This window comes from Polyergus mexicanus, unplaced genomic scaffold, assembly GCF_030449975.1.
Source record: "Polyergus mexicanus isolate NDT 795.1 unplaced genomic scaffold, iyPolMexi1.0 SCAF_7, whole genome shotgun sequence".
NCBI classification, from domain to species: Eukaryota; Metazoa; Arthropoda; class Insecta; order Hymenoptera; family Formicidae; genus Polyergus; species Polyergus mexicanus.
Genome location: NW_027223327.1, coordinates 1531732 through 1559569, shown reverse-complemented (window position 1 = coordinate 1559569; position 27838 = coordinate 1531732). Strand labels below are relative to the sequence as shown.

The 27838-nt window shown below is 35.7% G+C and overlaps 2 protein-coding genes across 8 annotated transcripts; one reads left to right on the top strand and one right to left on the bottom strand.

Annotated features, from left to right (window-relative positions):
* Positions 1–202: 202 nt before the first annotated feature.
* On the bottom strand, positions 203–6569 carry LOC138935219 (uncharacterized). Of its 2 annotated transcripts, none has more exons than XM_070299673.1 (5): positions 6164–6569; positions 5111–5348; positions 4934–4952; positions 4061–4165; positions 203–2970 (listed from the first exon to the last, which is right to left on the bottom strand). In XM_070299673.1, the coding sequence occupies exons 2-5, from the start codon at positions 5309–5311 to the stop codon at positions 2924–2926; spliced, it is 372 nt and encodes a 123-aa protein (XP_070155774.1). In that variant the 5' UTR covers positions 5312–5348; positions 6164–6569; the 3' UTR covers positions 203–2923. The 2 variants fall into 2 exon arrangements, with proteins under 2 accessions (XP_070155774.1, XP_070155773.1); XM_070299672.1 differs by having other exon boundaries at positions 6193–6569.
* Positions 6570–8762: 2193 nt separating this feature from the next.
* Rbcn-3a (rabconnectin-3 alpha) lies at positions 8763–26287 on the top strand. 6 transcript variants are annotated; one of them, XM_070299453.1, is made up of 32 exons: positions 8763–9105; positions 9634–9831; positions 9930–10083; positions 10334–10432; positions 11070–11282; positions 11391–11526; positions 11831–12028; positions 12115–12293; positions 12602–12835; positions 12909–13062; positions 13220–17856; positions 17933–18247; positions 18324–18425; positions 18495–18695; positions 18794–19024; positions 19136–19273; positions 19419–19651; positions 19730–19911; positions 19997–20363; positions 20435–20668; positions 20738–20990; positions 21089–21293; positions 21383–21650; positions 21790–21963; positions 22024–22122; positions 23619–23705; positions 24862–24922; positions 25068–25276; positions 25348–25492; positions 25598–25815; positions 25899–25982; positions 26044–26287. In XM_070299453.1, exons 1-32 carry the CDS (start codon positions 9019–9021, stop codon positions 26158–26160), a joined length of 10212 nt encoding a protein of 3403 aa, XP_070155554.1. In that variant the 5' UTR covers positions 8763–9018; the 3' UTR covers positions 26161–26287. The 6 variants fall into 6 exon arrangements, with proteins under 6 accessions (XP_070155554.1, XP_070155556.1, XP_070155553.1 ...); XM_070299455.1 differs by having other exon boundaries at positions 8764–9105; positions 12620–12835; XM_070299452.1 differs by having other exon boundaries at positions 8764–9105; positions 18791–19024.
* The last annotated feature ends 1551 nt before the right edge of the window (positions 26288–27838 follow it).

Below are 27838 nucleotides of genomic sequence, written 5' to 3'. Positions count from 1 at the left end.
TCACGTAGATAAGCGCATTATACTTCAGTTACTTTAACTTTTATGAATTATGCAATACATTGGTAAGAAATAATTAGAAACCAGCATTTATGCACGAGCAAAAATATAATTTTTATATAAAAAGATAATAAGGGAACAAGGATTATAAGGAATACATGCAATAAAAATTAACAGATAATTTCTTTCAAAGTAAATATTTATTTTGTATTTATATATGTGACATCGCTTTTAGAATAATACTTTCACAAGTATGGTGTAAGTCTATTAACGATACATGTATATGTCTCTGATAGTTGGATACCCGTCAATAGCAGCTGCTGTGTTTAATTTGCAGTTTCGCGATACGAAAGATATATGAAGATAACATTACAGCGCAATATATTTCTCTTTTATATATATATCTCAAGTACTTTTCAGTAACGCAAAATACAAAGTTTGTCGCGATATTATATTGTATACATCTGTATACGTATAATATTTCATGACAATTCTACGTCCACATACGTTTGATTGTCACTCGTCTCAGATATACATAATACACTGTTGACCCCTCCTATACATCTAAATAGGCAACGTGAAGAGAGTACTGTTTCGCATAATTCCTTTTTCTCTCTATTTCCAGAAATATGCGAACGAAAACATTCAGCAAATTATCATCAGGGACAGCCTATTGCTAAAATGGGCTTGCGTACACATGTATGTATGTATATACGTATATATGTGTGTGTGTGTGTGCGCGCGCGCGAAATTAAAATATGTTTGGACCTCGCAACCTCCTAGCATGCCTCTTACACACTATGAATGTAAATTCAGATATGCACATAGAGATGAACGATTAAGAGGGAAAGGCAAAGGCGCCCGAACGAACATTTGGTGACTCGTGCGCTTTTTTTCGTTAATTTCGCCAGCGAAATGGTATGTATATGCGCACACATGCTCCCAGCAATGGCAATTCATAGCCAAAACCGCATGGATATATTGATTTTCTTTCCGGCACCCTTTCGGTGTCCCGTCGACGTTTCAACGTTGAGATACACAGTCATCGTTTATATCAAACATACGCGGTAGTAGTAGTACACATTACAGAGAAGCCACGTGACCCGTGCAATTTGTGCTGACCCTCTTTCAATGCGCAAAAAAATTTGCATACCAGGATATTCTAAAAAAGACATAGCTTTGATATCTTATTATATTGTTACATAAATTTTGTCATATAATTCTATTTCTCATACAGATGCGAATTTGCATAATTCTTATTAAGAAAAAATTAATTTTAAACTTTATTCCGAATATCCGTTATTATATCACGTTCTTTCCAGAATATCCTGTGTACGATGACTGTACAATTAAATTTCTAACGATTTATACAATGTTGATTAACATTCAATGTGAGTACGGATAACATACAGCGCTTTTAAAATGTCGATTATTGAAATTCATTCTTGTAACCGATTAATTCCACTATAATGTAATTTTTAACCGAATAATCTCTTTGACGATTTTACAGATTTAGGAAAAATAAAATAAATACAATGATACCGCTCATCTGCATTCGATCTGATAATGACATATATGTTGTTGATAGTCCCATACCAATCGACCCGTTTCCTTTGTGCCTAACAAGCGATATCAGTAATAGCGCTGCTATTGCTTATCTTCGACTATATTCTCTTCGTAAATTCCAAGTCAAAACTAATATTAACCAAATTATGGAATATGTCGTATATTCGATTAATCTTCTTGTTTGACATCCTATGACATATAAACACGTAAAGTATACAGCGTTTAATACACAAATTTTCTAATTATATTCACATGCATTATTGCTGTGTTTGGTGTCTTCAAACTTAAACAGATGCAACCAGTTAAATATCTCTTAGTCAGCTGAATTAATTGAAAATTGCATCGTATATACTTTTCAGATATGTTGAATCATAAATCGATAAATCAAAATATGTATAACGGGGGCGATGTAATTTTTTAGACATTGAAAAATCAAGATTATTTATCCCATAAACTTTGAAAGATGATGTAATACACTCTATATATCTCGTCTCCTTTTAACTGTTCGATATATTCTATGTCATTTATAAATTCCAATGTTTAATTCTTCAACTTTTTCATTTAATATAAAACTAGAGCTTATATACACACATCATCACGTAACTATTGTAAAGAAAAATTTTTAAATGCTTGAAAGATTAATATATGAATGACTGAAATATGATATATCTCTTTTTGTATATATATATATATATATATGAAATTTTTTTTTAATACACGTTTAATTAAAATAAATTTAATATTGCAAAGAATGTGCGCGAAAACTATATCAGTCACATGATATTGCCAGGATACTCATTTGAAATAATACTTGTAGAATTGAAAAGCATAATAATTAATAAATATATTTCGAACGAAATAAGAGACCAACTATTGCCATGTTCGATCAAACTGCTCGACAAGATATTGCAGTTTGCTCCAAAATGAAGCGCGAGTCGTTTTGAATTAATTGCACAATTACTTCTTCCATTGAACACTAACGTAGATTTTCTCGCATTCGATTGTAACAGCAGCCGAAGCAACAGATTTACCCCTTATCTTTCTCACGCGACATTAGAAAGATTAATTCGGGAATGCAACGTCGGATTTATACACTCCAACATAATTCTCGTGTTCATGCACGATTAATGCCTAAACGACGGTATCCTATCAGCCATTGAGATTTAGAAAGTCTCTTATAATTCTTTTTTTTTATAGATAGATATATGACAGATGTCTTCAGTTGTGGCCTGAGTATGAAAGACGCGCAATGCGCGAAAGATCTAAATTGACAGTGGAAAGAACTTAATCCTAGTTTTGTTAATTTGCATCAATTGCAAGCCCGTACTGCGGAACGGGAAATCCGGAGGTCATCGAACGGTTAAGGTCGTGTGAAGCGATACCGGTACGGAGTCCAGGCGAACAGTTCTAAAGGAAAAGAATAACATATCCATTGTGTATGCATCGCTCTCTTGCCACATCCTCTAATGTTCTTAGCATGCAAGAGTGGTGCCGACACAAAGATCATTGCTACATCACGTCCATTTCTTACGCCACAGATTCGGGATGCACAATTAGCATGCACTTTGAAAACGGTCAACTCGCTTACATTCGAAAATGAAACATTTTTCTCTTCATTATTATTTTATAATTTATTTAACAATAAGCATAAATAATAACTCGACCGATGCAGAAGCTGCGATATTTTTTATGGTTTCTTTCCAATTTTTTTCTCGTTGATACTGTCAGTCTTTGGTTGGAAAATGAGAGTGAAAAAACTCAGTCATAAGTGATATTCTGGATTAAGAATGTCCAAAATATATATAAGTTTTTACATTTAACTGTGGTAATAAATTCTCTCTAATAGATCTCTAATTATTTTCAGACGATCTATTATACAAGCTACCGTTTCCAGGTTGCGTTTATTGCTCGTTGATGAAACATGCCAGATCGCTATGGATTTTGTTGACTGGTTTATGAACAAGTCCGGATGTGAATAAAGTCTAAATGTCATTTGATGAATTGATAGTTGAATGATAATCACACAATCTTGCATAAAAAATGCGTGTCACGCGACTTTGCGACAAGATCTCTTTGGGGAATGCTTCTGTGCTATGTAAGTATTTATATATATCGTGGTATCGAAATGTAAATGTATGTGAATGTTGAATGGTTTATCGAGGAGTTTGATTAATAACGAGCGGTTCGACGGCTATCGTTTCAGATGAGGAATAATGCCCGACACAGTTGTAAAAACTTCGCTAGTCGAAGGCGAAGCGATAAAAACAATCATTCACAAGCACCGGCTCTCAAAATTGATCGGACAATCGATCGACGTGGTCGACTCGTTCTCGGTCTGCACCTGTAGATGATATGGTGGGAGGATGTCTGCAATCTAATTGAATGGTGAAGCGATATGAACGATGTAAACGCACTATGCAAAACTACTTGTTTGTAAAGGAGAGTTTGTAGCGTGTTGCGGCGCATACACTACGTGTGGAATCGCTCTACGATTTACCATGATTGGTGAAGCACGGGCAAAGGGCATTCAGAATACGATTGCAGAATCCACGCGCTCGGTTGTTCCAGCCAGCGATGGTATCGCCACCCTTCAATCTACTGCCTGTACACACACACGCGCGCATACATATAGTCAGCATGTTATAAATATCAATGTTGAAAGATAATTATATAATTGTGCGTCGTTCTACTTTGTAAGTAGCTTTACACAGAGTGTTTTACCCAACTTGACGATCTGAAATATCTCTGTTGTTTTTATTAATGATAGGAGGAAATATATAAGAAATGTAAGAAAAAGATTATTTAACAAATATTATGATCAACAAATTCTTTTTTGGTCGAAATCAGTTTTTTTGTGAGTTAAAGATTATCGATATAATATTAATATTATAGATTTAATGAACATTTTGTAATTGATAATAAAAGCTGAATAGTTTATGATAAATTTGATATTTTTTTTTTTTTTTATATATAATTTATTCTTTATATATTTTTGCGTTTCATCTATGCAACAACAGAAATATTACATGAATGTGAACGTATTTCTACTCACCGATTAAAATTTGCATCGATCTAGTCAATTACGTTTATTTTACTATCTCTATTCTTCTATATATTTATTAATATCTATAATTTTTTTTTTAATTATTTTTACGCGTCTATCTAGCAATCTAATAATCTACGCGCTTATCAAACCATCTCTTCTTGTTTGCTTTTTGCCTACCTTCTCTTCTTGAGTATAATATTTACCGCCTTCTTTTTCCTTCGTTATATCCGACGCGAGTCAATCAAGAATATTTCAGCCTCGCAAAAATAAGATATTTGAGTTTCGTGAACGAATCGAATATATTGAAGATCAATTTTTACTTACCTTCGCCAGTATCAGCTCCCTGAAACACAAAGAGCAACTATTGTAGACCCAATCTTCGCGCGCAATATATTTTGATAGTAGTAGCTGGTCACGTTAATGGCGCGTTTGCCTTTCGGTTTATGAACTTGTGCTATGAAACTTTTCTATTTTAATATAGCTCGCGAGTTCGCACATTACCTCCGACTGAGCTTTTCTTTTCGAAGCTTCTGTAGCGGCGGTCTCTATCACTTCGCTAATAAATTTCGTCGTTTCCCTCATGAGCTCCTCGTCTTCCTTGAAAGCCTCTTTTCTTTGTTCCAACGTTCCCGTCACCAGGTTTTTCTCATGTTCATCCATGTCGCTAGTATGAAACGGTACGGTGGACGTCTGATCGGTCATCAAGTATCATCAACGACGATGGTTTTCGTCTCTAGCCCTTTACAATTAAAATTATACTTTCGGTCAAAAGAATCATGCACGAATTGATAGCGGTGTTTTTAAATCTAAGTTACGTCACAAATATTTAATTACCTTATCAAAAATTCACATAATGCAATATACTCTAGAAAATTATTTAATATACAATAAGGGCTCGCGAGAGATGCATGCGCTGCGTATGACCTAGAATGATATGAATGTACTCGGTAATTTTAGATTGAATTATCTCTTTTTTTTTTCTCTGTGATCACCGGCTTGATATTAATTTGTCAAGATTCCCGCAATCGACCCTTCACGCATTCGAGCCCTTCGCACGTATATTATCGGGTGATAAAAATGAGGCTTGGAACCGGGGTATAATTTCGGTGCTTTCGGATTTCGATTCAGGCGCATAAAGATGTGAACAATCAAATCACATTTTTATTTTAAAGTTTAAAAAAAATAAATTGTGCGTTGATTATATGATTCTTTTCTTTTACTGTTAATATATGTTAATATATATAATAATAAAAGTTTTTTTTTTTATATATTGCGGTTCATAAATTTTTCATATATTTATGCTGTAAACTATTATATATTTAATCCGTATTTCCGTCGCAATATCCGCGTCGATCAAACCCACCGAGAGATTACACCGGTTTCAATCTCGACGTCAGTCTATTTCTCAAGAATATCGCGAGATGAGAACGATTCCGATTGCTGAATGTAACAATGTAACACGTAATTGCAGGCACCAACGTAAATACAATGATCACGACGATGACGGATATATGCCACAGGTGGTGTGTATTATTCCATCACGCACACACGTACACTGATACCGAACAGTCATTTCTACGTACACGCGCGTGTATCCCGGGGATGCCGACGATGACGTGATCACCAATGTCCAAGGCCGGCGTTGCAGTCAGGGCCGACTGCTGTTTAATCGCTGATAAAAATGCCTGGACCTGGCCACTGAGCTATCCCGAGCCAAGCCGGTCGAGCCTCTGACCCTGGATCCAATAAAGTTCTCCTCGCTTTGCGGACATGGACCTGCTTCGACAAGGAGATGTCTTCAGTATTCAAGACGCCAAGAAACAAACCGACGAAAACTTGAACGATGAAAGAGGAAAGAACCCCTCATCTTTTTGCTCAGCAATGTCTTTGACGGGTCGCGCTCCGCCAGGTAATGATCGACGCAAAGCAATCACTATCAAACGAAGCTCTTTTACCCGACTGGATATCACCCCAGCCAGACCCTGAAACGGAGCATGCGTCGGGGGCATGTAAAGAGAGAGAGAGTGTTATTAGGTTTTTATATATGTGCTTCAATATACTCTCTTATCTATGTGGGCAAATATATATACGTACATGCACCGACCCACGCATGTATACATGCAAATATAGACATATGCATATATTCGTATTTACTGTCATTTTTTATCTCATAGATATAGATTTAGCTATAATTATCTCTATCAATTCAAACTAGAATAAGATAACTAGAAAAGCAGACTTTGACTATACATGTATAATGTGAGTTATCGCAGATATACTGATCGTCATTTACTTGACAGATTTTGAGAAATAAATGGATTCGAGAAACAATCAATGAAAATTTATCTTGTAACGCTGCAAATTCTTAATCTACGGAAAAGGATAGTTTCGTAATTTTCAATTTTTTTTTTGTGTGGAAATATATGAATAGGTATTTATGTAAACTTATCGCAAATATATATGAAGAATTGTAAAAATTAACTCTGTTCATTAACTTTTATTTTACATAATGCGTATCGTATGACAAATGTGTTTTTATCATATATTCAATTATTAATTATATTATTTCTTAAGTATATAATATGTTTGAAAATTTTTTCTTTTGAGAGTGAACAATCAAAGAAATACTTGTAGGATTGCATTAAAGTTTAAAAATAAAATATTTGTTGATTCTGGACCTATTGAAATAGCCGGATACTTGCGTATCTGTGTATCACTGTGATGTATGAATTACGTATCAACATTATTAATAGACGCAAATATTTTTATTTTATTCTACACACAATTCTTCATATAAAAGGCATAAAGTCTGTAAAATCTGTATGACGTCTCAATGTGAGTTGTGGTAATATTTTTTTACGCATTCCGTTCGGTTACATAATTAAAAACATGGTGTACGTACATATGCGTATATGTGTGTGTTAATGTATATTTTGTAATTGGTATCAACTGGTCGCAATTAATGACACGTACAGAACCGAGTGTTGGTTTCATGAAAGAGAGATAAGCAATCGCGTCATAGTTTTATGTCAATTTAGGTACACGATGATTTCTTTCTCCTCAATAAATTACACGATATGATCGAATTTGACATTTTTTTGGAATCGAATCAGACTTATAATTAAGACACATTTGAATAGAAAGTACGTCTCGGTGCACTTTGAATATGCTTCGGCTTAAGTGAGAAGGACGGTTCGGGAAGATATTGCTAAATATAGCACGGACGCGCTTAATAACAAAGGATCAATATAAATGCACGTTAAATAATTTTTTCCTTGAACAAATTGTCACTCGATTACGACTAATATGCATTTTTTCTTGTTTTGCGTTTTTTTACATACATACGGAGACATTATGTTCTAATATATATGTACAATATATGTATTACGTATTGTATTACAAGGTATTACATATGCATCTTATTAATATGTATGATACATACACACGTGTTGTTTACCTGCCTCGTGTTCAAAGAGAAAGTGTTTCTAAAAAAAAAAATATCTATATAATAATAGAGTAATATCTATATAATATACAATAGCTTTGCTTCAAGACTAATTTTTTTCTTTCAATTTTAATTTGTAATAATATATCACTAATTATAAATATTTTCGTTACAAAATTGTTTTATTATAATTTGATATTATTCTGAACACTATAGGCAAATTTGAGGAACACGAAATTAACATTTCTTATTACAATCTGTGTTATATTTGATTGTCTTCAAGTAAAAAGACAAAGATTCACTTTTCATCGAGTTATGCAAAGAGAATGTGCGAAAAAATAAAAAATGTAAAAAATAAAAGGACAAATCTGTTATAATTTTCAAAATTATGATCTGTCCATATCTTAATCTATCAAATTCACACATCTTTTTTATTTATCAACGTGAGAGTTTTAAGCATCTCGTTAGCATTTTCGGCATCGATACGCGATATGCGCGCGCGGCTATCGCGGGAGCGAGATTGCTCCGAAAACAGCCGCCTTTAATTAGTCAGTCTGCTGCTGCACGCTAAGAAATGTCCTTGCAAGAGTGCGTTCAGAAATCCTACTCGCGGATTAGAGTAGCTTTTAACTGATCAATCAGAAGAAAGAAATCTTTGCTCTTTTCGCTCTTGATTGGCCAATTGATCAACGCTACGTTAGGTTAAGATTTCCGAACGCATCATGAGAAGATCGATTTAAAGATGGCCGCACCGCGGTCGTCCGATCATCGTGTCGCGTCAATCTGAGACGCATCTCTCAGGAATCGTAGAGCCGAGCATTCGAGTCAAATCGGAGCTGAGTGACGCCCGTTCAACGTCAGCAACGACAGCACAATTAACAGAGGGTTCGTTCGGAATAGTCGTGAGAGTAGCTGATTCTTTCGTCGAACGATGATCTAATGTCTCGCGCGTAATCACGCGAACATGAATTGTCATCAGATACTGAGCGGCGCCTGCAATGCGGGCGATCGCTGTTACGCCGTTGGCTCCGTCGAGGGAATCTCCTTCACCGTGAGTCTGCTTTAGTGACAGCCATCGATGCATGTCTCGCGATTAGCCTAGGCCTCTTCGCGGTCGATGTCGTATGGTATTTCGTAAGCGATCGAAAAGTACGACGAAAAATATCTTCTCTCGGGTTATGAAAGTCAGCTGATCAAATGACACTTTGATTAGGTGTATGAAGACACAGAAGATGTCTCCGTCTGTGTCTCCTTCGAATTGACGATTTCCTTCGATGAAACGTCATATATTTGTCATGCTCTATATATGTTATATCTTTGTTCTATATATTCTCAATTGACATATCGTGAATTTGGTTGTCGATCTTTCTTATTTTGCAATTATTTGTTAAAATCTTATTGAGAATTTGATTTTTCATTAACGAGAACAATGATAATGTGCTATATTGCAAGGCAAAATCAAGATTTGATACGATGAAAGTATGACTGTACGAAAACAGTTTGCAAAAACATAGAAAATTGAAAATTGTCTAATTTTATTCTAAGTTTAAATTAAATACTATCTATTTATTTCACTTAGGCATACGCAGCTGGTTGCAATATTGTGATCTTGGCCAATAATTTTGAACGAGTCCAAATAATTCCTGGAGCTGTACACAATTATATTAGAATCAGTTGTTTGGACTGTAGTACCGATACGGGAAAAATTGCTGCAGCATATGAGAATCAAGTGTGCATTTTTGAGCCAACACCGCTTATACACAGCACTTGTTCACATGTTTGTATTAATATGTCTTTCTGTTGTACATTTAAATATGTGTTTATATAAATGTAAGGAGAGATATTTAAAATAATTTTATCATATTTTTTTTATAGCAATTAGAATATAGATGGGTTCAAACAGGAAGTCTGCAAACAGAATCAAATATTACCTCTTTATCATGGAATTTAGAAGGAACAAGATTATTGACAGGTGGCGAACTGTTACAGTTATGGCATCAAAACATCATGCCATTTCAAGAAGAACACAGTAAGTTTATTTTCTCATTAATTATTTGTTTCAATATGATGAATATTATAAAAAAATTTTGTATAATTATGAAAAGTAATCTACAATTTGTGTTAAAAAAGAAATGTTAGTATATTTATAATGAAAGTCTGATTTTTAATTTGCATGACATATATGTATAACCAAAAAGATAGATATTTTCATCTCTTCTAAATATTTAATGTTTTATTAATAGTTTTAAATATTTGAATTATAATGTTATTTGATACAGCAATATTGCCTATAACTACAAAGCCGAAAACATTACAAACAGAAGAAGTCACTACAACTGGAAACAATCATAATGTTATGGCAAATACTTCTCAGGATCGTGAGTTCATTCTTTTTGAGAATGAACATACAGTGTTGGCATGTTAACATATCATAGCTTTTTTCTGCCATTGCACTGCATCAGTATTTTTTATGAAAATTAATTATTTGCATGTTTAATTGAAATGAGAATTAGAGAATTGAAACAAATGCATTTTGTCAAGAAACATGACCAGAATCATTTTTGTACTATAATTGTCAAAATAGGAGCTTTTGTATAACTGATGCTACATTACAATCGGAATCTTAATTTTGTTATATATATATATATATATAGTTTGTTATATATGTAATAGTCGCAAACATAGACAAGGACCAATGTGCTTTAATTAAAATGCTAATATATTCGATCTTTATGCTTGCCATTTTTAACATTTTAATTTATACAAATTTTGGTGTTGCACAATATGCATATACTATTATTCTAAAATACATTAGATAATATAATTTCATAAAAATGTATAATAAAATATAATTTAACGTAATTCAAAAAACATTTTATTTTTATATTTCTTATATTATTAGAATATTAAACACAACATAAATATTAAGCTTTCTTATCAACATTCCAGATATGTATATCTTGTGATGAGAAACAACTTTAGTACATATTAATACATATATTTACTTTTTAACAGCTGGCACGGTGACATTCTCAATTGGAGGAGAAGCTGAAAGTCCTGGGCCTGGGGACACATTGGCTGCGAATGATCCAGGTGGATGGAATTGTGTATGGAAATGTCGTACTGCTACACCAGTTCATCTTATGAGTTTTAGTCCTGATGGTACTTTATTTGCAACAACGGGAATGAATGATAGATTGGTGAAAATATGGTTTGAAAACAAGCAATGTATGTATTTATATTGAATAATGATAAACGGATAATGATCTATATAGATAAGCTATAGATAGCTATATTTATAAGTGGTTATTATTATAGCTTGTTTTTTGCTTCTAGTTTTTCCCGCAAAAAGCATGGATCATACAAACTTTTCTCAGTCCATGGGCAGTGACAATTTTAGTTTTGTTTATGTTGCGCATCCACGCGCTGTAACACATCTCTCTTGGCGCAAGACAAGTAAATATATGCCAAAGTAAGTAACATATGAAATTTTTTTATACTTTTGCGATGGTGGAATCAAATGAAAAGCCGCAGTATAACGTAGTAAAATATTCTATTTTTAAAAATATTGTATTATTTATCTATAGGAAATAGGCAGAAATATGTTTACTGCATTCTAGAGTGAATTAAAATATATTAATTACTTCAAGTTGGCTAAAAAATTACTAAAATGTTAACCTTTTATAAGAAAAAGGGTCAACAATTGATTTATATATATATATATTAAACAATATAAGAAATATTTTCTCAATAATTTTTCTTTTGTCATGAACCAGAGGTTCCGTATCTAATATGTTGGTCACCTCGTGTCGCGATAATATTTGTCGAGTGTGGACAGAAACGATACCGCCCGATATTGAAGGTTTAGCTAATATGAGTCAATTTGAAGGCTCTGACAGACATGGTCATCATGGCAAACATCGTCATCATAATATGCACAAACATCGATTTATGCAACGGCTAAAACATATGAAGTATATGAGAAACATATTTTATTCATATAAAAATATATTTATCATGAAATAAAATAATGATAATATATAAAATATTCTGTTTATAGAACATGTTTTCATATTCGGCGACACGCTAAACAGCAACATCAGGCTGGTCATACAGCGCCTACTTTACCAACACTTCCATCTACTTATTCTGTACATGATTTTCATAATAATTATCAAATTTCTGGTCATTACCCAGGAATGCATTTCCACTTGGCAGCCAGTATCAACGCAGAAACTGGTATAGTATTGATGTTTATTATGTATCATATAAAATAGTGTAGAAATTTTTTTTTTCTGTTTTATATTATATATTGTGTAATATTTGTGTAATATTTAATTATTTGTGTATTATTTGTGTAATATTGTGTAATGATTGTGTAATATTTAATCAAATATTACACAATCTTATTACAATTGCGATCATTACTCTTATTTATTATTAATTAATATGATTATTAATTAATATTACAATTTAACATTACATTAATATTTTTGTATAATATTGTTCTGAATATTATTGAAATATTGATGATCGTCAATGGATAGTATACATTCATGTTATAGATATACCGCTAGTACCAAGCCTAATTACCGGAGATCCCGAAAGAGAACCGAATTTTATTTTACATTGGCTAAATAACAAAGAAATGCACTTCACCATGCAAGCCGAAAATATATTGCAGGAATTGACTCGCAAAGTAGTGGAAAAAGAGGAAGGCTTACAACATCAAGAACATGCTGAACACGTAGAACATGACTCTGAAGATGAATGTACTCCAAGTATGCATTGAATTTACTCTGTATATTGTCGAAAAAATGTAATTGCCATTAATAATAACAATGTTCTTTTCAGAAAAGGGAATTCGCCTGCAAACGGTTCAGAAACCAGCTGTTGGCGCCCGATCAATGAGTCAAGAAGATCACAGTAGTGATGAACATCATACTACGCATACTACTTCATCTCATCATAGTTTGGCGCACAGTGTGCATTCTCATCCGAGTCTCAGGTAACTTTTCAAAAACTCTTTCCTTTGTCTATGTATTACATATTGTCTATGTATCACATTTTGTTTTATATAAAATTACTAATTTTATTTACACAAAAAAATAATTTTTATTTATTTATTTATAAAATTTTTAACATGTTGCAATTTTCTGTTGCAGCAATACAACCTCCATTAATTCGATAGCAACAGATGCAACATCTACCATGAATCACGCGCCAGATTCATTAGATACAAAGATAGAAACATTGCTACGCGATTGGCATCATAATCCAGATCTGCTGTTCTCAATACATCCAATAGACGGGAGCTTTTTGATTTGGCATATTGAATGGTTGGATGAGTATCACCCTGGATCTTTTCGACAGGCTCAAATTTCTTTTTCCACTCGTATTCCGAACGCATTCCCGCTCGGTGACGCATCAACAATGAGCCACAATGTATCGATGTATTCTCACAATACTGGTGGACCGTTATTAAATATCCGCGAAGTCGCTAAATCGTCGACAAAACCAAGCGAGCCCAGCGAAGTTGCGACGCCCTTACCTAGCCTCATAGAACAAGACGAGGAGCAATCCACTTTAACCTCGAAAGCGGGTCAAGAGTTATTAAAAAATATAGAAACTACGGACGATCAAAATCAAACAAAAGCCGAAACTAATGCGCTGGAAAGTAATAAAAATGGGCATGAAGCAGATTTATTGGCCCATCCTAGTCCGATTGTTTCCATGGTGTCAAAGCACTCGAACGGTACTTTAAATTTATGGCAGTTGACGTTTGCGGATAAAACAAAATTTTCGCAAGTGTTAAGCATAGGACACGCATGTAGAGCTTCCGGACACCGCTTTCGTGTAAATGATATTACGTGCCATCCCGTCTTACCTTTGCTTGTGACAACTTCTCATCATAATATACCCGAATTTTCTGGTACACAATCGGCGGAATCTAATGAAAACATTAGTGGTAAGCACGACACTTCCAAGAATAAAGACATCATGTCGCCTACCGGCTTTTGCAGCGAACTAATATTATGGCGAGTAGATGCCGTGGGGCCCTTGTCGAAAAGCGGTGGAGTTTCCGAATTAGCGCGTATCAATTCACCCGAGATATCTGCATTCAGTAATGTAGCTTGGATACCGACACTATTGCCGAGTACGACACTGGGTAATTTATCCAATTCTCCCAGTGCGTGTTTTGTGGCCAGCGACGGAGAATGCCTGAGAGTGTATCAGGCTGTCATTGATGCCAGAACATTACTGGCGGAAGTGTCGATTAGCGAGAGAAGAAGCCGAATGATGGATTCCATGGCCAGCCTTTCGACGGATATGTCATCGGACGATGGTATCAGGCATTCGATTCACGATAGAATAAAAATAGTATCTCAACAATCCACCGCGAGACCGGGATGTGTCATACAATTAGACGCTATTGCCGATGCTACTCACGATTGGCAGAACACGCAGTTTCTTCACGTCTTTCAGGAGCAACTGATCACGGGCGAGAGAAACGACGAGAAGCAGCCCGGTGTTGACATATCTAGCAATGATCTAGGACTCATGGAGTCCACATTGGATGCCATGGTAGATCTGCAGCAATCGGCGATCTTCGAGGAACCATTCTACATAGTAGTTCTCGAGCGAACACAACAGGGCACCACCGTGCATATGTGGCGATTAGTGATAGCATCGCAACCGGAAACTACCGGCCTGTCGGGTTCAATGATGTACGTGCCAGATTCTCATCTGGTACAAGACGAAGATGACGAGGGCACACCCGGTAGATTAAGTCACGCGGAAGGTAGACGATCGCGCAGAGCCAGTCAAACCGGTGGCAGTCGAAGCCGACGCGAGAGCCAGGCCGATTTGGATTCGACGTTTCTGCCTCGTCGCCATCAGAATAGTCATGTTCTTATTACTACCACGAAAGTCTGCATGCAGGAATTGCCTTTGCCCGACGGAGTGGAGGTGATTCATGCTGCACCTGCGGCAGGACACTTAAGTAGTTCCTCAATATATCCTGCCTGCTTTGCGCCATACATCATTGTAACGGCGTGCAGCGACAGCACTATACGTTTTTGGAAGTGTAAGGTGACAAAGAAGCCAGACGACAAACTCGACTATGAGTGGTGTGAGTGGGAAATGATCAGAAAGGATCAGGAATCGATTATCGACATCACTGGTCAACCGTTGAACATAAGTGCGGCTTATAGCGGACGTATTGCCTGTGCTTATAAGTATGGAAAGTCGTTTACTCGTCCGACGAAGAACGATCCGGACTCGCGCTATGTGAATCTCTGCGTTGCCATATACGAGTGCGAAAGTACAGGAGGCAGCGAATGGATTCTGGAGGATACGATTCATCTGAAGAATATTCATCTTCCGCGAATACCAGTGGATCAGCATTTGGATCTTAGTTATTTATACGACAGTAGATTTTTGCAGAAGAAGCAACGGCTCACTCAGGTATTGCAGACTCTTAGTCACGAGGATATAAGATCTTCGAGAAACGGGGAAAACGGCGATTCTACGAAATCGAATGCTGGATTGTTAGCGGTTCCGTCGTTCAGTACCTTGCAATCTTTACGAAAGTCGATCATAGAGAACGGCAACACATGCCCGCTCACACAAAAGCATCTGGTGCAACTCGATTGGGTGTCGAAAGAGGACGGTTCGCATATTCTAACCGTCGGTGTCGGTTCTAAAATTATGCTATTTACACCAGTGTGCTCGGATTTGGCGCAGGCTAATATGAAAGCGATGAAGGAATCCCAGAGCAATAACAGGCCGATATTGCGAAAAACTTCGTCGCTGGCGCAACCACAGTTTGTCGACGAAATTCGATGGATGAAATTGCGCAAGATTGAGTTGACAACGGCGGACGGTCTGCCGCCGTTACCTATGCAAATATCTTGGGTACGGGATGGCATTCTGGTTGTCGGCATGGATTCCGAAATGCACGTGTATTCGCAATGGAAGCCAAATCCGAGAAATGACTGCTTCCATTCGAATCTGCAGCATCAGGAGTCCGACGAGTTTCAGGCAAGTCGAAATTTACGTGACGAGGATCTACGCACGTTGGCGCACGAGACATCCCAGAGACGATTGGCGAACGTGTCCTCCATGCCGCATTTGTCACGCGTTAGCAGCATCAATCTAACGATGTTAGACGCGAAGAAGAAGCGCGGTATACAAAATGAGAACTTGAGCTTTGATTATATGCCGGATTACGGACTGTTCGAAGCGTCGAGGATAGCTTGTCCAGTTTTACCACAGTATCATCCTAAGCAGTTGATGGAACTGTTAAATTCGGGCAAAATTAGATGGGTGAAGGCTATATTGGCACATCTAGTGCGATGTATAGGCAGTTCCTGCTCCTTGCGAGCCGACGACGAGAACCTGGTTAAGCAGCGCAATTGGTCGCGATCAAGGACGATGTCGGTGAGTTATGTGGGCACGACGTCCCCGTTGGAATCGAGAGGTTCGACCACGCAGATACCGGAAGAATTGACACTGGATTACGCAGAGATCACATCCATCTCACCCCTGCCGTTGTGGACTCTGTTATTGGCCGACAAGGAAAACAATCTGCCGCATCAACAGAATGAAGACAAGCACGATTACAACGAATTATTCGACAGCAATCTGGATGAGGGAGAATCGTTGGACGATATGTTGGAGGAAGATTATGATTGTTCGCGGCAAAAAGATCGACGATCTTCGGTGCCAGAGAGACAAGGAATATCTCACTTCGGTCCTAGACAAGGAAGATTGTTGTCGCGTCTCCTGACCCACACTCATCTCCCGGGATTATCCAGTTTAGATCAGATGCATCTGCTCGCTCTGGCGGATACTGTGTCGACATGTAATGTCGATTTTGCGGAGAGATTCGCAATCGACGCGGCCAAAAATGCTATCGCCAAGGAGAATCTAACGGGTATTCCGGATGGCGAAATCGTATCCACTGACTCTCTGGATGACTGCGGCCTCAGATTCCTTCTGGCGATGAAACATTATAATTATCTAATACGTTGCTTGCCGTTAGTACAACGAGCGCAATTTCAGAAACAGGGCGTCGCATCGAATAACCTCGTGTGGGCATTTCATTCCGAATCCGAGGAGGAGCTACTGGCATTAATTCCGTCTTACGCGAAAGGTCAACCAAAATGGTCCGTGCTGAAGGAGCTCGGCGTAGGCTGGTGGATCAGGAGCAACACGGTGCTTAAGAAATGCGTGGAGAAAATAGCGAAGGCCGCTTTTCAGCTTAATCAAGATCCTTTAGACGCGGCTATTTATTATTTGGCGAATAAGAAAAAGAATCTAGTGTGGGGTCTATTTAGGAACAAGCGGGATGAACGAATGACTACCTTTTTCTCGAATAATTTCGCTGAAGACCGATGGAGAAAGGCGGCACTAAAGAACGCTTTTGCTCTACTCGGGAAGCAACGATTCGAACACGCGGCCGCGTTTTTTTTACTGGCCGGTGCATTGAAAGACGCCATTGACGTATGTCTAAACAAACTAAACGATATTCAACTCGCGATGGTGATAGCTAGACTCTACGAGAACGATACGTCATCTCCCAATATGAAAAGATTGCTATATGAAGAGATTTTAGGTTGTGACAAAGATGGACTAAATCAGGATATGAGTAGAGTACATCCAGATCCTTTCTTGCGTAGCATGGCTCTGTGGCTCTTGAAGGATTACTCCGGTTCTCTCAATACTTTACTTTTAACCAACGTTGGTCATATGCATTCGCAGTATAACGATGAATCTGATAAACCGGAGGGAACGACAGGTAAATTCATATATTTGTATATTTTTGCGTACATATGAAATAACTCTTAGAATAACATCTAATTCTTTTATTTCAGCGAATCCAAATGTCTTCAACTTTTATGTTTATCTTCGTACACATCCATTGTTGATTAGACAGTATATTGCGTCCACTGCACAAGATAATAAGAAAGGTCATTCAGTGGTGATCTCAGGATTCAGTTACGGTACAGAAACGAAGAGTCAACCAGACAAACAGCTAATGTTGGAGGATACCATCACACCATTGGAAAGGCAACTGTATTTCACCACAGCACATGCACATTTCAAGGCTGGCTGTCCAGCTCTCGCTCTTGAAGTCTTGTCCAAACTACCTAATAAAGTTATGGAAACGAACGGTGAAGACTCCCCAAGTAAGTAGATATAATGTAAATATTGATAATTGATAAATTGTGAATTGAAATTGTTATCATTTTTTTATCGTAATAGGCTTATTAAATAGTCCAAGTAAATCTAGAGCTCAAGATACTCAAATAGATACTGGTATCATTAATTGGGGAAATGAATCGAATGGAGTAAACAATAATAAAGGTATGTATTGTTATTCAACATAAAATATGTTAAGAATTTTCAACTATAAAAGAAAATCATTGTTTTCAGAAACTGCTGCCTCTTTGGATTGGAATACGTCGTCGTTTGATTGGTCCCATAGTACCAGACGCGCACAGGAGGATAAATTAGAATTGAACTGGGATGATGATGATGATGCGGGTGAGGGTGAAGATGTTGATAGCCCTCCCATAAGCATGAAACTTGATAAGAAAGAGCCAGAAAATGCGTATAACTCAGAGATCGATAATAGTAAGAGCTTATCTTCTTTCTATTAGAAATTACTACTTCTTACGTTAATTGTTAATTAAAACGTTACATTATTTGTTAATTAATTAATATTTTAGAAGATGGGCCAAAGTCAGCTGGTCAATTAGATATCATGGCACAGCAACTGAAATTCGTAGCTTGCCTGAAAATCTTGATGGAGGAATTGTCCACATTAGCGACTGGTTTTGAAGTAGATGGAGGTCAGCTACGATATCAACTGTACGTGTGGTTGGAACGAGAAGTAGATGCATTGAGGCAGTTGTGCAGCTATAGTACTAACGCAGACGGGGATGTGAACAATGTCGCAGAATGTAATTTTTCTTTTATTTTATATGCATATAACTGTTACATAAATAATATTGACTATAGTTTTGAAAATTACGGAAAATCGATGGTAATTCTAATAGAAGAATAACTTTCAGACGAGGGCGGTATGGTTGATGATGTGCCGCCGTACAAACCCGGTGAGCAACCGACTTTACATCAAATACTAGTGGCAGAGAAGTTAGACTTTGAGGCTAAAGTACAGAGAGCTGTTAAGCGGAAGAAATGGTTGAAAGGTAGGTTAAACTAATTTTATTTTGGAGTCATTTAATTAATTGCTTTAATTAAGAAGAATCTACCCAATTTTGTGCAAAATTAATATTACATTTAAAAGACAATATCAAAAAAACAAAATTACGATAAACATCTTGTGATTTTCAGCTAATGAAACTTTATTGAGAACATTATTATCATATTGTTCGTTGCACGGTGCATCGGGTGGCGGTCTAGCATCGGTAAGAATGGAATTGGTACTTTTACTGCAAGAATTGCAACAAGAAAAGACTCAACAGCAATTGCTCAGTCCCCTTCCTTTCCCCACTACGCTACCTTTACTAAGTGCCAGCGTTGCCTGCAATAAAACTGTTGTAGCTGATCCAGTTCGACATCTGCAGGTTCATCAAAATTTCTATACCATCTCCCTTTTATCTCATTTCTATTGATACGTAACGCTACGCTATTGTTTCTTGCAGTCTCTCGCACATGATATGCTACAAACATTGGTTGAGCTACGAAGTCCGCCAATGCCTAACAGAAATACACATTATTGCGAAGTATTCATTATGAGAGATCTAGCAGTGGCGCTTAGCGCTTGTATCTATCAATCGCTTTGTGATTCGGACACATTTGTTATGAAACATCACCAGCCAGAAAGGTATGTTTTTTCACAATTAAGTTGAATAATTATTGTACAGAGTATCTCAAGAAAAGACCGGATATTTATACGTTAATTGTTTCAGTTTCCCCGCGGTCGCGGAAGTAGAAACTTCGGGTGGTCACTTGGTAGCTTCAAATAAGTATCATCGACGTTATTCGACGGATGACGGTGTATGCATAACTACCTCACCTGCCAAGTGGCCGGGTGTGACAAATTTACGCGCGTTGCTCGCTCGAGAAAAAGACGAGGACACTCCGAAGCTAAATATTTTGCTCTGCGAAGCTTTTGTGGCAACGTATATGAGCCTCTTCATGTACGCTCTGTCGAGTTGCGACAGTCACATTTTGTACAGACTGGTTGGACAACACTTTGATAATAACACGTGGTCTTGTCTCTTTGGCGGTGGAGTTAAAAAGCTGTTGCGTGTAGCCAGCACCACTAGTAGCCAGGTATGATTGATCTTTGTGTGATGTGCGTTTCACGAATATTAGTTTTATATGTTTTTGTATCTCTATGCAAGGGTGGTAACACGAATAGTGTCGAGCGGACCGATAGTGTGACGAGCGAGATCCAAAGTACCGCCAGCGGAATGTGGAATACCATGACGTCGTTAACCAAACAACGCGTCAAGCTAAATATGAAATTATTAGGACAATTTACAGGTCAACAGCCAAATATGAAGGAGGATAAACCTACCTACAGAGAACAATTTGTTTCGCCGCAAATGAGCATGATCTCTTATTTTCTCATGAAGGTAGATGTCATATCATTATTTTTCTATTTATTTTGCCATTATATAATTATAACTATTTTATTTTTCCAGCCACGCATAGAGACTGAATACGCGGAAGAAATTGATTATGATTCTTCTGATTCCGCGGTGTCCGACTTGGATTCTACAGACGACGAAGAAGATGTATTCGACACAAGTTCGAAGCCAAAGAACAAACCAAAGGATAATACTGAGCATAGTAATTCTAATTCGTACAGTTGGAGCGTAATGAGATTAGCGATAGTTAAAATACTGCAGCAGCAATTGCAGGACTTTTTGACCATTGCTGGCATAGAAATGCAGGGTACATAAATTGCAATATCTTTTAAATAATATCTTAAAATGATAATTATTGAATTAACACGATAACGGTAGTATTAATGAAATGATACATTATTTTAGAATTACCTGTAAGTAGTCCGCTAATTCATGGTACATTGGGCATTGTTGCACAATGGCAAGACTCTTTGCGCGAAGAGCTGGAACTCAGAGGCCCACCGTCAGCGACTTATATACCTGGATGTGCACCGGATCCCTCTCCTACGCCTGGAAAACCAGCCATTCATAAGTATCGATCGTTATTGGAGAAAGGGAATACTCCCTTCAAGTGAGAAATGAAATTTTTTTTAGCTATTAATTAAAAATTTTGACAAGAGAAAGAGATATTAAACAGAAAGATATTCTAAATGATTTCAGTACAAAATTGGCATCCGCGGCGCCTACTAATCGTCTATGGTGTTACTTAGTTAGACAAGAATTGGTTCAGGATATTTTCATTCGCGCAGTGTTCGGGAAACGAAGATCCCTGTCGACAATACTTGAAAGTAACCAATCAGTTGTTGATAGTGTGCATCGTGGAACTGGAGAAGATAAAGGTAGCGATAGTGGCACTACAAGCTTGCCGGAACCAGTCAGGATCATTCATAAGGAACAAGATAGCATCAGTGCCTTCTGTCTTAATCAGGTCTTTTTTTAAATTTTATTTTAAGTGTAGTTATATTTTTTTAATGAAACTTAAGTAAATTTGCAGATTGTTTCGTAATATTTCATCTAGATAAAAGGGGATATATACACTAATATACGATTGTGATGACCATATATAGGTAAACCCAGGTTTAATGGCCCTTGCTACACCTCGGGAAGTGCAAGAAATGAACATTTCCCTACTCCTAGAACTTCCATCGTGGCTAGAAGATGAATGCGAATTCGATATTATCAACTTGACTAAGCAGCCTGACCCAGAACCTGTACAGCCAACCAGCTTTTTAGTTATACAGGTATAATTTAAAACACAACAATTTGCAAATTTCATATTTTATGTTACACATTATTTGCAGACAGCAGCAGATCGTCCTTTGTTGGCACAGAGTCCTCAAACAAACAGTCCCCAACCTCATTCAGGTATAGCCAGTCAGAGTGGACGTGGCGCGAGTGTGGTGAGTTTTTTTTTATTACATCGTAATTTATATATTAAATAATTTTGTATTATTTTTATTAATCAAGACTTCCCTTGCTTTTTTGATACAAATAATATATACCTTACAAAAAATAAAATGGTATATCATAAATGGTATATCATAAAAGATATTTTTTTTTCCTAAAAATTAATCGAATATTTTAAAAGACTTGTGATATAATCTTAATTATATGCAATAAAACAAGCCAAAGATGAAGCATTTGAATCTTTTCCTCTCTTTCTCTCTTATAAATATAACTCGAATTAGTTTATATAAACATTCAATTAACTTTTTAATTTCTTATCTATATATTTGCATTATAGTTACTATTTGACATGTAATTTTTGAATGTTGAGTTAATCCCAAGGTTAAGTAAGATGAAATGAATTTTATTCTTTTTTTATTCACAAAATTTACTTTTGTTTTGAGTGTAATTGTATTCACTACATCTCACAATGTAGATTATTTAAATATACAATACATGTGCGTGCGTGAGTGTGAAAAATATGCAATTAATCATAATCGCGCAAGAGATTGCAGATCTATTAATTAATTCACATGTAGAGAGCTTGACTAATAACTAATAAAGTATATTTGCAGTATTTTTAAAATTAATACTATTAACACAAATCCTAAGTAGCTTATAAGTATCTGGTAACAGGAGTTTCTTGATAACATATAGGGATTATATAAGGAATTTTTAATAAGCTTGTAATAGAACAAGCATGTATGTCGATTTAAGAAGTGTGCTGTCCACCTGGAATATTCCAAGAATCTTCCAAAAATCATCGTACATGTGTACCAAGTCCTTGCATATACATTATATATTTGTCTGTTTGACATCACTGTCACTAGACAGCGCGTCTTTTGTAATAATATTTTTCTTCTCTCATTTTTGATATACGAAAATAATAATATTATTAGACAATACTTATACATTTATATTCAGATTAACACGAGTAGCAATATTTTGCACCAAAGAGAAAAGATGTGTGACTATGACTATAAATAAATCTTATATTCATTGCATGATATATATTGAGACAAAAATGTGCACTGTATCTCACATATCAGGATATGGCTGGATTTGCAAGGCTTGTTCATTTTATGTAATAAATGCCAGGAAAATCAGACTCATCATATCTGTGTCTAAAATTGAGAAAGCTTTTTAATAACTTGTACACAATGATTATTTCTTTTTCAATGCTTTTATTAACGTTGTACTTATAATGCCAATCAATGATTGTAAAGCAACTGTAAAGCAACTTTATTATACATGAAATTTTTTTCCTTTTATTGGCTATATAAGGGCAAAAAAGATACATATCGCCTGGCAAGCCTTGCAACTTGTGAATGTGGTGTATTGGGATAGGGTAGCACAAAAGTGGTGACGGAGACAATGTTGCTTGTTCAATGCTTGCCTAACATCTAACTCGGTCTGCGTCACTGAACTGGCGGCTCATTCGCTCGCTCAGATGAAGGGGATGCCTGCTTTCCCTGGCTCCCACGACCTGCGTTTCTGTCAATTTGTTGCCGATAGGAGCAAACACTTGTTAAAGCCGGTGAGATTTACATCTAACAAGACCCTATAGTCTATCCTAGTCTGCAAATTTCATGTTTAACTTTTTTTGGATAACAAGCAGATATCTCTGATTTGTAATATGCTAAAGATACAGTATAGAAAGTTTATATAATTTAGTTATGTTATTACAAAGATTCAAGATTATCTAAGAAGAATTATTGCAATAGTTGCATATTTTTAAAAGTTCTTTAAAGGTATATTGCAAGTCAGATGTATTTTGAATTTTTCAACAAGACCTTACAGCTCAACTGTAAGATCTGTTTTTAGAAACATTTAGCCATTATCGTTTTGTCTAAGAGCAACATGCACAGTGCATTGATTTGTATTTTTCTTTGCTTATACATTATCAGTATAACAATAATATGATAGGAAAGTTTCATGAGATTCTATTATCATATTCTCAATTGGCAACTGGTGTTTCATCTGCTCCTAGATTCTCATAGTCGTTATATTTACAGCTGATGGTTAAAACTCACTGTTTTTATTACAAGTATTACATCAAATGTACATTTTAATGTCAATTACATATAATTGACAATATAAATAAATATTTAAATATTGAAATGCATATATTATCTTGTTTAAATTTTTTCAAATCAATTATACGTTTAAATCGATTAATCGTTAATCGATATCGTTATCGAATATATCCAGTTTTAAATATTACGCTTTTCTCATATCTTCTCGGTGCGAAAATGCGTGAAATTTGGATATGTCTCCATCAATGTTTTATTGTACATATAATATTACCATACCACATTCATATACATATTTACACGTTAATTCAACATTTGCAAGACGCGCTAATCGCTAGAGATCAATGTTAGAACTTTGCTAGTGGGCCAAAAAGCAGTTTCAGCTGAATACTACTTGCAAAATCAACAACTCGCTGCAATGTTTAAAACGCATGCTACATGTCCATTATGCAATTCCATTAAACCTACTTTGTGTTGATGCAACACCCAAAAATGTGCGTTAAATATCTTTAATATTGTCGCAGTGTTGTGTTCATCAAGTTATTAGTTTAATTCTGCTAGAATATATAAATGTATCATATATTCTTATTTATATTATCTCGAATCTTTCTGTTTTTAATCTCGCAAACTTAATGGATCATCTGTACTTTATTCCGACAGATCTTGAAGCACAAAATTGACGGCATTAGAAGAATTTCTTCTCATCCGCTCTTACCGCTATGTAAGTATATTTATTATAATTTGTCACGCATACAGAGACTTACAATACAAAAATTAAGTACTTATTATGATTGTGCGAAAATTACAGAAGATTTGATAAGTAATGTAATGTGTCTGTTTTCTTTTTGCATATGTGATGATGTCAGATTTGACCGGATCGCAGGATGGTTCTGTATCTTTATGGGAATGGGGACATCAGACGGCAGTCGCAACTCCGAGACCGCCTGGCACTTTCGCCAAGGTGACCCGCGTGCGATTTTCACAACACGGCAACAAGTTCGGAGTAGCCGATTCCGACGGCCATCTGAGTCTGTTTCAAGTAGCATGTCGGGAAGGAACAGCTCGACCATTCTTTGTAAGAACCTTCGCATTCCGTTTAAAATATTGTTAAAATTACCACTTGTTCATTGTTAAAATCTGTTTTAGACCTATCAGTGCCACAGCAAAGTTACCTCAGACTTTGTCTTCCTCGGCGCATGCAGTCTTGTGGCTACCGCCGGTCATGGTTCGGAAGGGCGAAATGTAGCACTATGGGACACGTTACTTCCACAAAACAAATCTCTCGTGCAAGGTACGAATAATAATTACGCATAAAATGACTACTTGCACTTTAATGGATAATAAGAAATCTTCTGATATTTCTCTTTACAATCATAATTCTATTGCATTTCGTTAGGTTTCATGTGTCACGAGCAGGGAGCCAGTGCGTTGATCCTAGCGCCGCAGCATCAATTGTTGATTAGCGGCGGCAAGAAAGGCGATATCAACATATTCGACGTGCGGCAACGACAACAGAGACATAGATTCCAAGCGCATGAATCAGCTATCAAGTGTTTAGCGCTTGATCCGCACGAAGAATTTTTCGTTAGCGGAGCAGGTGACGGTGATATTAAGGTAAACAAATCTTATTTTTCAAATCGCTATTCTATTAAATTACAACTCCGTTTATATTCAATAACAATAAATCTCATTCACAGATATGGGGTTTGACCGTCCATTCTCTTCTGTACTCATTTCCTGGTGAACACCCACGGTCTAGTTTCTTCAAAAATATAGGGCAGGTACTGTATCAATTCAGTTGATCGCAAAACAAGAATAATAATGTACTCATTTGTCGTCCAGGGCGTTACCCAATTACACGTGGACTCTGCGGGTCGATTGTTTTCATGCGGAGCAGATGGTTCGATGAAAGTTCGTCAACTGCCAGAACGCGATTGTGTAATACAAACGCTTTATTAGGATTAAAAAGATGATGAAAGAGAGAAACGATTTGTAAGTATATTATGTGAAAGAACCGATATTTATTAATTATGCTTATATATATATATATATAGGTGTGTATATATCTATACACACACACACACACACACACACACACACACACACACACACACACTATACATATATACGAAAGGTGAATCGTTAAAAAATATCTATGCAATTCATTGATTGCTGTTGTACATCTGTATTACTTTTACATACAAATTGTGCAAACAATACAATGTTATTTTGCATGGCTAATATGTTGTGTTGACGAGCTAAACAGATGTTATTTATATACATAATATATATATATATATTGTTTTATCGAAACTACTTTATTATATATATATATATGTATAATAAAGTAGTAAATCCTGCACGAATATTGTTGTTATTGTCTAAAATTGAAGCTCTTATAAACATATTAAAGCTGTAATCTTAGATAGCGTGTCCAAATGTTCCCTCGATTAAAAGAAAAAAAAAAGGAAAAGAAAAAACCAAAGTAACGCGATACACACGACATACACAAGTAACCGTAGTGCCAAGACAGTTGCGGATGTTAGAACGGCACTGCATACTCTAAAGTGTATTTCGTATGGAGCATATATAATTCTACATATAATATATACATGATCATTCCTTTCTCACATGAAAGTAATATTGAACGATTCGATAAATTATATGTAATAATCTACGTACCTTCATATTTTAATATGTAATATATGTAATATTTATAAATCAGATGAATTTTATTGTTTATCAGTGGATAATTTAAAAGACGATTTAGCCGATCTTTACAGCGGTTATTGACTATAGTGAAATGTGAGATATTTCTTTATGCTAAAGAGAAACATTATATAGATTTCTGTGTATTATTTGTTGAAATAGAAACATGTGCAATGTAAATTATTATTGTATAATATACGTTCGATAATTTGGCTCGAACAAATCCTCAAAGTATTCCAAAGTACTCCTCTTTGATGTTTTTTCATCATTGCCACTTTGTGACATACATAATAATATATACATATATATATATATATATATATATATATATATATATATATATATATAAAATACTATTCGGAGGTAATAAATTAGATAATTAAAATACTATAAGGTACATAAAAAAACAACATGCATTTTTTTGGATAATGAATGAAATACAGAGCTTGAAATCTGTGTTGCCTTCTAATAAACTCTATCTTTCTCTTTTTTTTAATATGTAATATACTTGATAATAATTAGAAAACGGCATATTTTGCTGTGCAACATCATATATTATCTTATTGTGGAATAGTTTATCTTTTATCATATATGCATATATATACCATACTTTGTTGCAATAGTATAAATTACCAAATTACTTAAAATATCAGCGATATATAAATGATAAGATAATTAATCTGAGAAGTTTTCCAATTAGATTGGTTTTAATATTCAAGCATGCTTTGATAACCTTATTGTTTCACACATGTTCAGATAAATATATATTTTTCTTATCTAGTTTTGTATTATATGAATTATATATATGTTTAATATGAATTTATTTAAAGATGTATAATGTTGGCCTATTTCTTCGTAATTTAAAAAAAAAAATTATGATGTTAATAACTGTTGCAAATGTAGATTCTCTGTTAAAAATATATTAGCT

Coding starts and splice junctions, on each gene's coding strand:
- LOC138935219 (XM_070299673.1), bottom strand. CDS start 5,311: ATGACCGATCAGACGTCCACCGTACCGTTTCATACTAGCGACATGGAT. Junction 2,971..4,060: donor CCCGTGCTTCACCAATCATG/GTAAATCGTAGA, acceptor CTTTTCCTTTAG/AACTGTTCGCCTGGACTCCG.
- Rbcn-3a (XM_070299452.1), top strand. CDS start 9,019: ATGAATTGTCATCAGATACTGAGCGGCGCCTGCAATGCGGGCGATCGC. Junction 10,084..10,333: donor GCCATTTCAAGAAGAACACA/GTAAGTTTATTT, acceptor TATTTGATACAG/CAATATTGCCTATAACTACA. Junction 20,669..20,737: donor TCTCTTATTTTCTCATGAAG/GTAGATGTCATA, acceptor TTATTTTTCCAG/CCACGCATAGAGACTGAATA.